Below are 15,013 nucleotides of genomic sequence, written 5' to 3' on the forward strand. Positions count from 1 at the left end.
GCAATAACGGAAATAAAAAATAAATGCAGGGCTGGTAGGACTTGGGCTTGGGCCTAAGATGGTATCCCTTGGAGAATCTAATTGGGCCTGGGCTAGGGTTAGTAGGAGCAGCCCCCAAATGTCCTGCATCATAATCCTTCTCCTCCATATCCAACCATTGACTTACTTGTTGCTCTATAGAAGGGTACTTGCTCATGCACCAAAAAAATCCCTTTTTGCTTATCCTATTACTCAGTTTATTTTTCTTTCCCATCTGCCTTCTTCCCTCTGTACCTTTACCCGGTTCTTATCTGCGCACTTTGTTCCCAAAGCTTATCAAGAGGCGCTAACTCATCCTGGGTGAAAATTAGTTATGGATGTTGAAAACTCTAGTTGGTTTATCTTTAGGTAAAGAGCTGGTGATGTTTTGGGTGTATACCATTAATAATAATCCTGATGGCTTTGTTGAGTAGTTTTAAGCTCGCTTGGTTGCTACAGGATACACTCAAACATATGGGGTTGATTTCTTTGAGACATTTTCTTTTATGGCAATTTGAACTCTATTTGCGTTCTCTTATTTCTCTGCCCGCTAATCTTGACTGGGCTTTATTTCAACTTGATATGAAGAATGCTTTTGGTATGGTGATTTACTTGAAGAGGTTTATATGGAGCAGCCTTCCAGATATGTTGCCCAGGGGGGGAATTCACAAAAAGTATAAGTTTTGAAAATCAATTTATGGTTTGAAGCAGTCACCAAGAGCTTGGTTTGATAAATTTAACAAAGTTGTTAGTGGTTATGAGTTCACGTGATGCTACTTTGATCACTCTATGTTTGTTTGTAGTCAGGGTTCCAAGGTAATAGTGTTGGTTGTTTATATTGATGATTTTATCCTATTTGGGAACGATTTATCTGGTACTTAAGATGTCAAGGCCTGCTTACAACACTTTCCAATGAAAGACTTAGGTGCTCTCAGATATTTTAGGGCATTGAGGTTGTTCACAACAAGAAGGGTATTAGTCTGTCTCAGAGGAAATATGTACTTAATCTTCTCTGAGACTGAGATGTTAAGTTCTAAGCCTGTTGATACCCTTATGGATCCACATCAAGAACTAGGGGTTTGTGATGATGAGTTTGCAAGCAAGCATCAATGTAGTAAATTGGTTGGTAAACTCATCTATCTTATTGTAATTAGGTCCAGCATATCATTTGCAGTAGCTGTTATAAGCCAGTTCATAGTGAAACTCAAACTGGCTCACTAGGAGGCAACATGTCATGTTTTGAGATATCTTAAGGATGCTCCAAGAAGGCAAGAATAAGTCTTGTTTGTACACCTGGTAACCTTATTGATCTTGTTGGTTATTCTGATGTTGATCGGCTAGGTGCTGAAGATGATCAGAGGTCAACTATTGGATATTAGATGTTTGTTGGTAGTAATCTTGTTACTTAGAGGAGTAAGAAACAAACTATAGTGGCTAGGTCAAGTGCTAAAGTTGAGTATAGAGTCATGGCTCATACTGTTGCTGAATTAATGTGGTTAAAGTCACTTCTTCAGGAACTTGGTTTTCTAATTAACAAACCTATTGACATGTATTGTGATAATCAGGCAGCTATCTACGTAATCCTTTCGTTTATGAACGGACCAAGCATATTGAAGTTGATTGTCATTTTGTAAGAGATGTTGTGATGCGGATGTTGATCTCTATTTCGTTTGTCAGTAATTGTTAATCAACTTGGTGATTTGTTTACGAAAGCCTTGTTTCGAAATGTGTTTTTTCAAGGATGATCCAAGCAGTGTGTGGGAGATATTTCACATTAGTAATTACTATATGCTGGGAGCTATTTTATAATTAGATATTTTATTCATGTTATAAATATTACTGTTTCTATCGGTTAGGGGACCGATCATATCCTAATCGATTAGCTCTTCTCTCCTTGTTCTCTCTTCTCTTTCCTCTTCTCTTGCTATACACAGGTACTAGTTATTGTTTACCTGGTTTTGTCACAGATTGTATCTTATGTATGCTGCAGTTGTTACTTCTATCAGGAAACCTTGATATAATAATAATTAAATGACGAGTATGTAGCTTTCACATTATGTATCTTGCATCTCTTATAGTATTAACAGTCATTCCTAGTCTTGGTTGCAGTTTTTTTATTTTCTATTTGGATGTGATAGGTGCCAATTTTCTGAGAAAATATTGAAATGTATGCCCTAGTGGAGCATACTAAATTCTCATGTGAAATCAAGACAGTGTTCATCAGAATATTTTGGTATTACCATGTTATTGTGCTTCTCTTGTGCTGCGTCTGCTTGACCCACTAGAACTTCTAAGCTGATTTCAGTTTACTTTTGTGACAGCCACCAATAAATAGCAGTTTAAATTATGGCCACTCAATTCACCGAATGATGCAGTTTATCATTTTCCATATTTATATGGTTCTGGTTGTTCATACAGATTTTGGGACTGATAGAGAACATGAGCTGCTTTAGATGTCCACATTGTGGTGAAAAAACAGACATTTTTGGTAGTGGAGGAGCACGTAGAACTGCTGATGAGATGGACATGGAATTCCTTGGCGAGGTATGCTAATTGTTCTGATCTCTAATGATGCTACCAATACTATTACCTTCAAAGATGTATGCTAGGGAATGAATAACTTGAAGAAATTACCTTCTGTAGTTGATTAAGCAGCACTGATTGTTGTTCCTGGACGGAATTCATTCATGTGGGAATTGATTTGTTTGGACACCATGGAGGTTTTAACATAATTAACTTTTCGATAGGGTGCAAAATTGAAATGCTTCTCAATGTTGTTTGAAACCTCCCATTTCTTGTTAAATCCCCTTCGGATTTATAAAAAGACGTTTGCATTGGAAGTGTAAAAATTTAAGAAAAATTGGACAGTGTCCCCAAGTAGTTCTCCATTTTGTTTCTTGATACCTGGCTGTTTTCAATAGGTATAGCTCCTATACACTTTCTTTTATAAAGTTCTTGCTGAGCACCACAAATATAGCATGTCGGAACCCAGAGCAAGTCCACTTACTCCACAATGGTTGTTAGGACAGATGCCAAAAAAAAAAAAATGGTGTCTATAGGGAAGCCAAAAGATGTAGGAGAGTAGCTTCAAATCTTGTTTTCCGAAATTGAAGAAATTTACTTCATTGATATTCAATCGAATGAAGTCTTGTCCAATTTCATAGCCTAGTTCAAGCACCTGGTGATCCCATCTAGTCTACTTTGATCTTTTGCCTTTGAGTACATGATCAATCACTTTTAAGCTTTTCTGTGCGTGAATTCTTTGAAACTAGGGAATTTCTTCTCTAGTACACTGGTGTTATGATGTTGTTCCCATGAGCATATAACATTGAAGAGACGAAGAGTTTAATTCCACCTATCATTACAAATTCCCCTGAAACTTCCTATTTTTAGGGGGTGGTGATATGAAAAAATTAGGAAGTTTAAGGAAGAGGGTTGGTGTGTCAGATTGACCGCTGGCACTATAAAAGCACTTAGCCCTCTTGCATGGATCCTTAACATTCACTTTTTTAACCTTTCAATGATTTTGGCTTAACAACAACATGGCTTTAAATAGAATTGAATGGCAAAACAGGAGGAGTTGTGTGGTAAACCTCATATAATTGGAATAACGATTCGTTGTGTTGAGGACTAAATTAGGGCAGAATTAGTCCCAAGTAAACCCTCAATAACCAGCTCACAAACCCTAGTAGAAGGGTGACCAACACAAGTTTAGAATTAGGGTATGTGCTGGAACTCGGTTTCAGCCAATAGAAGGGACTGATATTAAGGTCACCAAAATAGAAAGTAGGGGAGTTAGGTTTAGAAGCCAAACCAAGCAGCAATTTGGATCCACACTTGGATGGAGTGGAGGACCTATGGAGGAGCACCTATGCTGTAAATCCTGTGCAATTCTGATGGCTGAATTGAGAGTTGCAAGGGTGACACCAAATAGAAAGTTTGGATGGATCTTGCACAGCAGAGGGAGTCTGATCTCCAAACCAGGTTCGAGTGTAGGGCCTGATGAGGGTACTCTATACTCCAAAAGTCTGCAGGATCTGATGAAGGATTATGGAGTTGTGAGGTCTTGAAGCTTGCAGTCAAACTGGAGCAGAACTGGAATCCGCAGGAGGGTGAAGTCTCCTTGTCTGATCAGCAAAAGCAGCTGCAACAACAGAACTCAAAAGTGAAGGAGAGATCACAGCAGTCTTCGATTGATATCTCCAGAAGCAGCAACAGTCACAGGCAGCAGCAGTCACCAACAGAGATCGAGCAGGGTAATAAAGAAGAGGAAAAGAGAAGATAGAAGGAGGGGGTAGGGGAAATGGCTCTCTCAGCCTGGGTCTCTCACCCACATCTATCTCAGCTGTTGAAACAAGGAGGATCTCCATAATCCGATGGCTTAATTGGCCAGAAAATTCTATTCTCAAATCTGATCCTTCATTACAATGTGAGACTGATGCAGAAGCCGAAACCATGATTAATTTGGCTGTTCTTTGATTTTTCGTTGGAGCCTTTTTATTTGTTTGTTCTTTTAGCCTAGGGTTAAAACAGTCTTTTTCATGGTTTATCTTCTTAGTTCCCCTCCACGATTTTAGAGGGATTAGTATTTTATTTTATTTGTTTTAGTTGTTTACACTTATACTCCTATTTAGAGTATAAGTCTATTCTATGTTTTATAATTAGGATTCAGATTAGGAATCCCAACTCCTAATCTGATTAGGATTGCTTTAGATTGATTATTTGTAAGGCCTTTAGGCCCCCCTTTATTATTATAAATAGTAGAATCGTGGGAGGCTCCCCCACCTATTATGTTTGAAATTTTGTTTCTTCTTGCTGCTGCCGCCATGACTGCTGCTGCTTCTCTGTCTTGTGTGTCATATCAAGACCCCTTGTGAGTAATATCAAGGGCTAGGGCTGGAGTAATCCGGCGACTCCTTGCATCTTGCAGATCGGGAGGTTCGTCTTCTTCTTCCTTCAAGTTCTTCAAGGTTGCTGCTGCTGAAATTCTGCAATTCCAGTAAGAGTTACAAGTTCCTGCAACTTTATCATCTCTTCTTCTTACTTCCATCTAACCTAATCGACTTCCCCAAACCCTAGCTTCATCTACATTCATCACAGCCCTATTCCCTCATCAGATTACACTCAAAACCTAACCACAGGTCCATCACAGTAACCCTCCCACTCGATCTCAGTTGCAGCCTCACCTATCCACTACAAACCCTAAATCCCTCCCTCAACATAAAAACCCAGAAACCCTAAGATCTGCCTAGACCTAACCAGCCATCAAAACCCCACCAAAGTCCAGCCGAACCACCCCCTCCCTGCTAGGAAAACTCGACCTAAAGCCCAGGCCCTAAATCTGCTCCTAAACCCTAGTTTCAGCTTAGATCCTAAATCTGAAAACCCAAAACCCTAACCCTAATATTTCTGAATTTCTATTTCTTATTCAAACCTCATTAAAACCTATTCTAATAGACTCCTAAAATTCTGCAGACCATTACCCAATAAAACCCTAACTCAATCTCCCATTCCTAACCCTAATTTTGCCCTAGTTACCCTAAACTGCCCATTCGGCCAACCCTAAAACAGAACCTGGTCCTAAGTGAGATTTATTTCACCTAGGCTACATCAGAGGCCTATTAATAGCTTAGGCAAGCTTACAATAAAATAGAAACTAATCTAAAATAGAAACTTAGCAAAATAAAACTACTAACTAAAATAGAAGGTAACTAATTAGAACTACTAGGCTTTATAATTCAGCCACATCCAAGGAACAAATTAGAAACTACTAAATATAATAACTACTAAAGTGCACTGATCCTAGTTGACTGGTCAAAGGGGAATCTTCTCAAAATCGTGGGGCATATTTGGTCCCTCCTTGGCTGGCTTGAGTTGGTCCTGCTGGGCTTGCTCGAGCTGGTCCAGCTCTGGCCCAAAAAATTCGATGGGTCTTTTGCTTCTTCCTCTGGCCAGAATCTACATCATGGTGGCATGCAAAAATTTGGAGAAAATACAGGAATATCTGCAAAGCCTTGCTAAAATGAAAACCATTTAGTCAAGCTAAAACCTAGAAAATGTCCAAATTTCTCTTACTATTATAAAATGATAACATGATGAACTAGACTCATCATTTCAACCATTTGGGAAGGAATACTAGGAACTCCTGCCTCATAAGTACCATTTATATTGCAATTGAGTTGGTTCACTAATGATTGTTGTTTTTTTTTTGGGTGAATAAGAATTTCATTACCAAAAGAGAGAAGAAAGAAGAATTACAAAGGGCCCCAAAGGAGAAGAACCAAACCAGCCAGCCTAAGCAGAAGAATGAGAGGCCAGAGCTAGCAAAGAAACATTAGAGAGACCTCAAGATTGAACAATGAATCTGTTCCTGGGGGTGTCAAGACAAGAAGAGGGGGGAATACAAGATAACTTTGCTTTAATTTCAAATTAAATGGAATCCCAAATCTTCTGGTAAGTTAGAGAGTTGGAGGTCCATTTTCTCCAATTGCGCTCCATCCAAATATGATTGAGAGAAGCACAAAACGCCAGCCTCCCAACCGCATCACAAGTAGAGGAACTAGCAAAAGTCATATCAATCCAAATCCATTCTCTAGAGAAAGGAAGGATACGTCTACAAACAGGCCAGTGCTTGAGGAGAACTCTCGACCAAATTGCAGCAGCAGTAGGACACTCAAAGAAAAGATGGTTCAAGTCTTCATCATTATTCTAGCAAAGGCAGCAAGCACGAGAGACGGAGATCTGACGGTTGCGCAGAAAAGCTTGAGTTGGGAGACAGTTATTGAAGACTCTCCAAGCTGTGAAGCAATGCCTTGGAATGTAATGCTTGAACCAAAGAAGCCTTCTCCAAGGAACCAAAGGACCTTTCAGACAAACAAAATTCCAAGCAGCCTTGGAAGAAAAGGAGTAAGAGCTGATGGAAGTCCAAGTAACGCAATCACCCCTTGAGGCAGGCCTTCTAGTGATCAAGTAGAGCTCGTTCCAGATAGTAGTGAGCGTAGGACCTGAGGGGGGAGGATCCCAGCCATTGGGACCTAAAATATCAGCCACCAAGGAGAGCCTATGAAAGCCAGAGGAGTAAATGAATCTAGGGGTAATCCGATGCAAGAGAATTCCCATAGGATGCCAGTTGTCCAGCCAGAGGTAAGTAGAGCGACCATCCCCTATATTGGAGTGAATGACCTGAAGGACCAGGGTACGGCTAGCCAGGATCTTCCTCCAAACCCAGCAGGCATCGGAAGAAGTGGAGTCCGACCAAATGGAATCTTGGTGCAGGGGCCTCGCATAAATCCAATAAACCCAAATGCTCTTTTTCTTTGAGGCAATTTTCCAAAGAAGCTTGATGGTACCAGCGGTGTTCACCTCTTTGATTCTTCTAATGCCTAATCCCCCTTCTGTGAAACCCGCAAAAATTTGAACTTTTGGAACCTGTGTGATTTCAGGTTCTGGTTCAATATTGCCCATGCTAGCCTCTAAGTTGTGGGTTGTCTCGATTAAGAAATCCAGACCAATCTCATGACTCATTTGTAAGGGCATTTCGAACAGCCAACTACCTCTCCCTTCTAGAGTTAGAGAACCCCAATGGAACCCCGCACTTAAGCTATCTGTGTCGGATCTACTGGCTGGACAGCATGTAGAACCTCTCCGACAATTAAACCCTTTGTAAGTATGATTTATTGTATTTTATAGCGTATCGTACTGACCGATTAGAGTTAATGGGGGTATTTTAGTCAATTTACCTCTGTGGGACCCACATCGCCAGTGGGGAATCTTGTTCCAGACAATTACCCGTATCCAGATTACCCCTGATGTCGTCTGACGTCACTCTATGGTTAGATTAGTGTAATAAGTACGAAATTTCCGTTAAAATCAAATTACAAATCAGCTTTAAATCTAATTTCATCCAAATGACCAGACTGCCCCTTTATGCTTAAGTTATATATATATATTTAACCCATTCTAAATAATCACTTTTCACAACTCTAAGCCTTGGAGAGAAAACGTTCCAGCCTTGGAGAGCAAGGAAAAGAGAAGAGAAGAAGAGAGAAGAGAAGAATATACCTTGGAGCTCTAATCTTGGAATTGACTTTGGAAGCTTGAACACCTCCATTAGAGAATTGGAGTACAAAAGCAAGGCTGTCTTCACCTCTGCTCATTGCTGTACCAAGGTTGGCCATAAATCCATGCTCTTTCCGCTTTCTCTTCCTTTAATCTTCAAGCATAATTATGCCTAAATAAATTCTGCCATTAAGGCTCTTAATCCAAGCTCAAGTTGTGGAAATTCCACCTAATTCTTACTGTTTTAGTGCTGTTTGGGTTCAGCCATACCTGAACCTTCATGGCTGTCCCTCAATTGAGCTCAATTGCTGACTCTAATGGCCATTACATCAACCCTAGATATGAAATTGGATTTAATTGATAAAAATTCCAATGTTTGGTTGATTATTTCAAATTAATTAATAAGGTTAGTTAGACCCACCTTAATTTTGATTTAAAACACCAAATTAGGGCCATGCATGTCAAGATTTGGCAATTTCAAGCCAAACCCCCAAATTCGGCCAAGCAGCTGGATGCTGTTGCAGGCCTAGGGGCGGTCGACTGGCTCACTGGAAGTCTGCATCCGGCTACCCCTTTTTATGTGATTGTTGGACTGATTCCTTAGGGTTTGACCTAGACTATTACCCTCACTGATATATGATGTTTTGATGTTTATTTAGGACTGTTTTACTCCATTTTTGTGAGGATTACTTGGGCTTTTGGGTTTCTATCTGACTAGGTTTATCGACTATCTCAGGTAAGGGAACTTTGAACTTAATTTGGGCGTGTTAATTTGTTGTTATGCTGAATGCCATATCATGCATCATTGAAACTACTCTGATGCATATAGTTTCTTAGCTTGTGTTTTGATGCATTAGAATGCATATGATTTAGGCTGCACATTAGTATATTGCATTGCATTGCATTGATGTTATTATTATTGTGAATTGTTGATGGTGGAATTCAGTACTCTAATTTAGCTAATCATACTTGTATCATCATGAATAGATTGCAATGGGCTAGGTTGTTATTCATTACCCAGTACTACGCCCCTTACCAACAGGGGGAGAGGTGTTGGACAACCCGTGGTAGGTCCAATGTGTTAGTTCCGGGATGCCATCTTCTGTCCCATGTTAGCGTGTGTACTCCGCTGTGAGAATAAACAGACAGGATTGGTTTTTGGGGGTTTGTCGGGGTCCGATGTGTTAGTTCCGGAACTGGCGGGTCCTCACCGTGGTAGAATGGTTTCTCTCGGGTGACCGAAGGGTTAGTTCTGGGACCGAGGTTAGCATCTACCACTAGTAGTACTTATACCTCATGAAACTTAGCATCTGTGCTAGGAGCATACTAGATTAGGCCATGCATCATGAATTTACTGCGTTTATATGTATGTATTCCCTTACTGGGCTCAGTGGAGAGCTCACCCCTGTGGATATCCTTATTTTTCAGGTGATTTAGTTACTTTTAATGATGGATTTGCGGCGCTGGAGTTTGAAGTGCACGATACTTCGTGCGCACTTGATGATTGCGCCTTCTCCTGATCTTGGCCTGACAGTCCCGGCTACTTCCCCACTCTTTTATACTTATAAACACTTTGTATAGTTACAGTATAGTTTCTTGTGTAGTTTTACCTTCTGGTACTTTTATGAACTGTATAGTTGTATTACAAGCTTTATCCTTTATATATATATGAAATATTACTTAGACCTCTCTTATTACTGATGTTATCTCTATTATTTGATTTGTTTCCGCTGCCTCTGATTACTGTATTTGTGAAATATGTTTGTAAATGGAGTACTGCATTTGCGATCCTTGGGGGATTGGTTGGATGTCAGAGACATCCAGTCACACTTGGCCCTTATGAACCGGGCCGGGGTGTGACACCTTCCTTCCTGGGAAGACACACAGCAGCCCAACTCAAAGGATGAAGGAACCTTGAGGAGTCAAAGCCCTTCCAGAGAAAAGAAGCCATAAGAGCTTCAATGGATTTAATAGTGGCTTGAGGAAGATCATAAATACCCGACTAGTAGATATAGGAAGCTTCTAGGACTGATCTAATAAGGACCAATGGAGCTTGCTTTTCCAGAGCTGAAGTCGCTTCCAAATCAAGTCCAACATAGGAGTGCAGTGATGGGCAGAAAGTCTAGCCGGGATCAAGGGGAGCCCCAAGTATTTGACAGGCAACTGACCTTCAAGGAACCCTGAGGTGGCAAGGAAGGCTGCTTTGTCAATCTCTGAAACTCCAGCAAAGAAGATTAGGGACTTGGAGGGGTTGATACGAAGACCCGAGAGCTCTTTGAAGAACTGGAGGCAGTGCAAGATAGACTCTAGGGAGGCAACCGATGCCTTGGAGAAAATCATCAAATCATCGGCAAAAGCCAAGTGAGTGAGCTTGAGGGCTTTACACTTGGGCATAGGAGTGATGAGCTGCTGATCGGTACAAAGCTGAATCTGTCTGGAGAGGACTTCCATGGCTATAGTGAACAAATAAGGGGAGAGGGGGCATCCTTGCCGGATTCCCACAGTAGCTCCAAAGTACCCTGCCAGCCTGCCATTGACCAGAACTGAGAACTTTGGGGAAGAGATACAAGAGCTGATCCAGTGAACAAAGGCCAAAGGAAAGCCCATCTGAGTCATCACTTGAGCAATGTAATCCCACCTTAGAGAGTCAAAGGCTTTGTGAATGTCGATCTTTAGGAGCTGCGACGGAGAGTGATTCTTTCTATCAAAGCCTCTGATAATATCATTGCACAGAAGAATGTTATCAGAGATGTTCCTGCCCGGGATGAAAGCCGTTTGGTTATCACTAACCAAGGAATCCACAACATTCTTGAGCTTGCGCGCAAGGATTTTGGCAATGAACTTGTAGAGCAGATTACACAGGGCTATGGTTCTGTAGTCATTCATAGCAATAGCACCTTCCTTTTTGGGGATGAGGCAGAGAAAAGTGTGGTTGATCCCTTTGATTTGATTAGGATTGAGGAAGAAGCTCACAATAGCAGCAATGAGGTCAGCTTTGATGATATCCTAGGCAGCCAAAAAGAATCCCATCCGGACCTGGAGCTCCATTGACTTTGAGAGAGTGAATGGCTTTCACAATTTCATCTTTTGAAGGGATAGAGCTTAAGGAATCCACTAACTTTGGAGCAATAAACTTGTTTAGCAGGTGGGAAGGGACAGGGTCACCAATGATTGGTTATATGGTGCAAATTATTGGATTAAAAGGTCAGGGGCCATGCTGAATGTGAAGAACTTGAGTACTTTCAAGTTAACAGCAGATATGACCTTAAATAGATTGAGATACCAAAATAGGATCAACCTCAAGTGGTAGGATAAGGCTTTGTGAGTATTTTCCTGAGGATAGTCAGCCAGTGGTACTATGTGAGATTCCTTTCATGATGCTGGTGTAGTGCATGCCTCTCTCTCTCTCTCTCTCTCTCTCTCTCTATATATATATATATATATATATATATATATATATATATATTAGATTGACAAGGGACCTGTTTTTTTCATGGAAACAGGTCAACAGGTATACTAGGTGTCAAAATTTATGGACATGATTAAGTGCATTTAACCACTCTAAAAGATCTAAAACTCCATTCGTAAATCATAAAGAGCAGAAAAAATGATTTTAAGACCCCCAAATAATTTGTCATGAATATGCAAGGAAGAAAATGGATACATAATTAGATTGCAGAGTATTGCTGTAATTTTACTGTTTAATCATGATTCGTTGAAAAATCCCCTACAATTTTATTTTTGTCTTAACTGCGAGGTGAAAAACAAGCTTTGGGCCATTTTGGGGAATAATGACTCGTTTGGGGAATAATAACTCGTGGCTACAAAATTAATGGCAAAAGCAATGAAATTGCAGTAGTTGCATTGCACATTTTCACTGACCAACATTTGCATGTAGAGAGAACAACATGATGAGGTTGTTGATCGTCTTAATTGATGTTTTTGATCAGTAAATTTTTCGCTGTTTTAGATACCTCTTGAAGTGGAAATTAGAAAAAGCTCAGATGAAGGGAGTCCTATAGTAATACAGTCACCAGATTCTGCAATCTCCAAAGCATATAATGATGTAGCTCACAAAGTTGTTTACAGACTAGAAGAGTTGGCAAAGGGACAAGAAGACCGTCCAGAGATTTTCTTGTGAAACCCAGGAAGAAATTCAGAGTTCAGTCCATCTCCAGGATAACTGACTTACAAATGACTTATGAAATTTTCTTGATTGTATAAAAAAAAATTTACACAGCAATTCCATCAGGAGGAAAATTTTATCTGTTTCAGTCATTATTTGTTTCACAATTTTGTTATTGTGGTCTTCGTCTTCAAGCATTGATCTGGCAGTATCCTTGTCTCACTAGTAGATGTATGTCTTGGCCTCTATTATTGCAGCATTATTCACTCTTCATTGTCTACCTCCGGTTGCTGTCCCGGGGGGGGGGGGGGGATCGGTTATTTAAGGAATATCTTTCTACATGCTCATTGAAAATCTTATTAAAATTGCCTCCGCCATAAGACTATTACTGTGTGTTTGGATCATTGTAGTTTTTAACCCTTGATTTAGGGTGTATGCATAACTGATAAGCATTAGATCTAATTTTAGTTGGTAGTTTAGATTCCATCAATGATGGATAAGTCTGTGTTTTCTTGGAGTTTAGATGTGTGGATCTGAATTCCTACAATTACTACAGTTGGATGTAGGGATAAAACATAGGAATTACCATGATGCTTGCCCAAAATTGATTAAGAGTTCTCAGCAGTTGACTCTCAAGATCCAAACTGACAACAGCAAAAAAAAGAAAAATCAGTCATTGCCTTGAGCAGAAGGAAATTGTACAGTTGATTAAAAGGAAGTGTGTTTACTAAAATATATTAAAAAATTTGGGAAATAACTTTCAATATACTCTTTAGATGTTATCATCTCGGGGGCATCTTGATCAATGCTATAATTGCCACCAGTGAAGAACATCATCCCTAATCATATGGTTGGATACTTCATTCAACCATTCCCAAAGAGAAAAAAAAAAAAAAAAAAAAAAAAAGATGAAAATTTTATAAGGGAAAAAAAAGGCTGTCAAGCTGTGTGGGGCCTGCATCCAGACACACGAAAGGTAAAATGACTGCGCCCACCTCCTGAAATGAAAAGTCACATCCTTGTTGGAAGCCTTTGCATGCACTCTCATTGGTCCGTGCAGTGGTAGAGGGGCCGTGCAGCCTAGCATCGATCTCCCTCTCATTTTACAAATAAGCAAAACTTCATCAGGACAGTCCATCATAAAAACCCTATCAATAGAGTCCACCATTTTGAAGCCACATGAATAGTTGGTTTTGGCCAACTGATCACTGGTTAAGTTGTACACCATATAAATCAGCCATATGTCAAATTCCAATCTCAAATTCTATCAAATATCCAACCATGCCAGTGGAAGTCTTCAATTTTTTATTCCTAATGATGAGAATTGGGTTCAATTACCCTAATAGACTTAAAACCATTGATTCAAAGGAAGACTACCAAATCTAAATAAGGTGAATGTGAAGGCCCTTTTGTTGAGCCTAGTATTGTTGCCATGTTAGTTTTTTGGGGTCCACTCTCCTCTATTTGCTGGTCAGATTCCATGTGGAACAAAATTTTTACATTGACAATAAAAGGAGAGCAAAGTTTTCCTTTACGAGTGGAGAAGGAAGAATTGTCTTACAATCTCATTATTGGTGATGTGACCTTGTGATTGGATTACTGTGTCATCATAAACTCCCACGTTGAAAATACTTCTTTCTTGTTCAATCAAGCGGATGGCAATGATGAGGGGATATTGGGTTCATAAACTACTAGTGTAGAAGATAAAGAAGAAGAAAGAGAATATGAAGCAAAAAATGCAAAATGATCTCTATATGGTCTTTATTGATCTAAAAAAGAGTTATGATAGAGTCCCTAGAAAGGTAATTTAGCAAGTACTAAAGAAGAGAAGTGTTTCAACAAAATACGTGGACATAATTAAATATATGTACATGGTATGATGACTAGTGTAAGAACCATGGAGGGGGTCAAGGTAGTGAATCCTCCATTACAATTGGGTTACATCAACGATCAGATTTAAGCTATTATTTGCTTGTGCTTATCATAGATGATTTAACAAGGTACATTCAAGCTTAGGTTCCTTGGTGGATGAGACAAAAATAGAGATTAACACAAAGTTGGAGTATGGACATCAACTTTGGAATAAAAAAAGATAAGTAGAACGAAAACAAAGTATATGGTGTATTACTTAAGTTACACTATATCAGATAATGAGTTGGTGATTATTGATGAGGGAGATTTTGCAAAGTCATAATTTAGGTATATGAGATAAATCATAAATAAAAAGTAAAGGTGATATAGAGGATGGTGTTTCATAGAGAATCAAAATATGATGAATGAAGTGGAGAAGTGCATTCAGAGTGTTGTGTGATTGACGTATTCTTTTAGAATTTAAAGAAAAAATTTATAGGACAATCATACACCCGATGAAGAATGTTAGGTAGTTAAGATGCATCATATAAATAATTTTATGTAGATGAGATGAAGTTGAGATAGATAAGTGGCAAAACTCAGAAGGATAAAGTAAGGACTAATTTGGGAGTAGCTCCGATACATGATAAGCTACAAGAAAATCTTTTGAGATGGCATAACCATGTTCAACGAAGACCTTATAAATGCTCTAGTATAGAGAAGTGATTTAATTCAGATTGAAGGAGTTAAAAGAACCAGAGCCAGACATAAAATGAATCTGGAAGAAATGGTGAGGAAAGACATGCATCGCTTTAGTCTTGTATGTCTAATTGAGATTTGATTTTTGCTTCATCTAAGCATAATGACCAAAAATTGAAAACACGAAATCAGGAACAGGTGAGAATGATTGGAATCAGTCCCAAAAAACGTAGAATCGACTCTTAGATTGAAAATCACAAT

The 15,013-nt window shown here is 39.4% G+C and overlaps 1 protein-coding gene across 2 annotated transcripts in view; it reads left to right on the forward strand.

Moving 5' to 3' along the window:
• Nucleotides 1-12,430, forward strand: part of LOC122652773 (iron-sulfur protein NUBPL) — a 31,641-nt gene extending 19,211 nt beyond the window's left edge. For both annotated transcript variants that reach the window (XM_043846661.1, XM_043846738.1), the window contains 2 exons: nt 2,437-2,562; nt 12,047-12,430. In XM_043846661.1, the coding sequence (XP_043702596.1) occupies nt 2,437-2,562; nt 12,047-12,217 (297 nt within the window). In that variant the 3' untranslated portion in view covers nt 12,218-12,430. The remainder of the gene's footprint in view (nt 1-2,436; nt 2,563-12,046) is intronic.
• Nucleotides 12,431-15,013: the final 2,583 nt, after the last annotated feature.

Source organism: Telopea speciosissima, chromosome 1 (assembly GCF_018873765.1).
Source record: "Telopea speciosissima isolate NSW1024214 ecotype Mountain lineage chromosome 1, Tspe_v1, whole genome shotgun sequence".
Taxonomy (NCBI): Eukaryota; Viridiplantae; Streptophyta; class Magnoliopsida; order Proteales; family Proteaceae; genus Telopea; species Telopea speciosissima.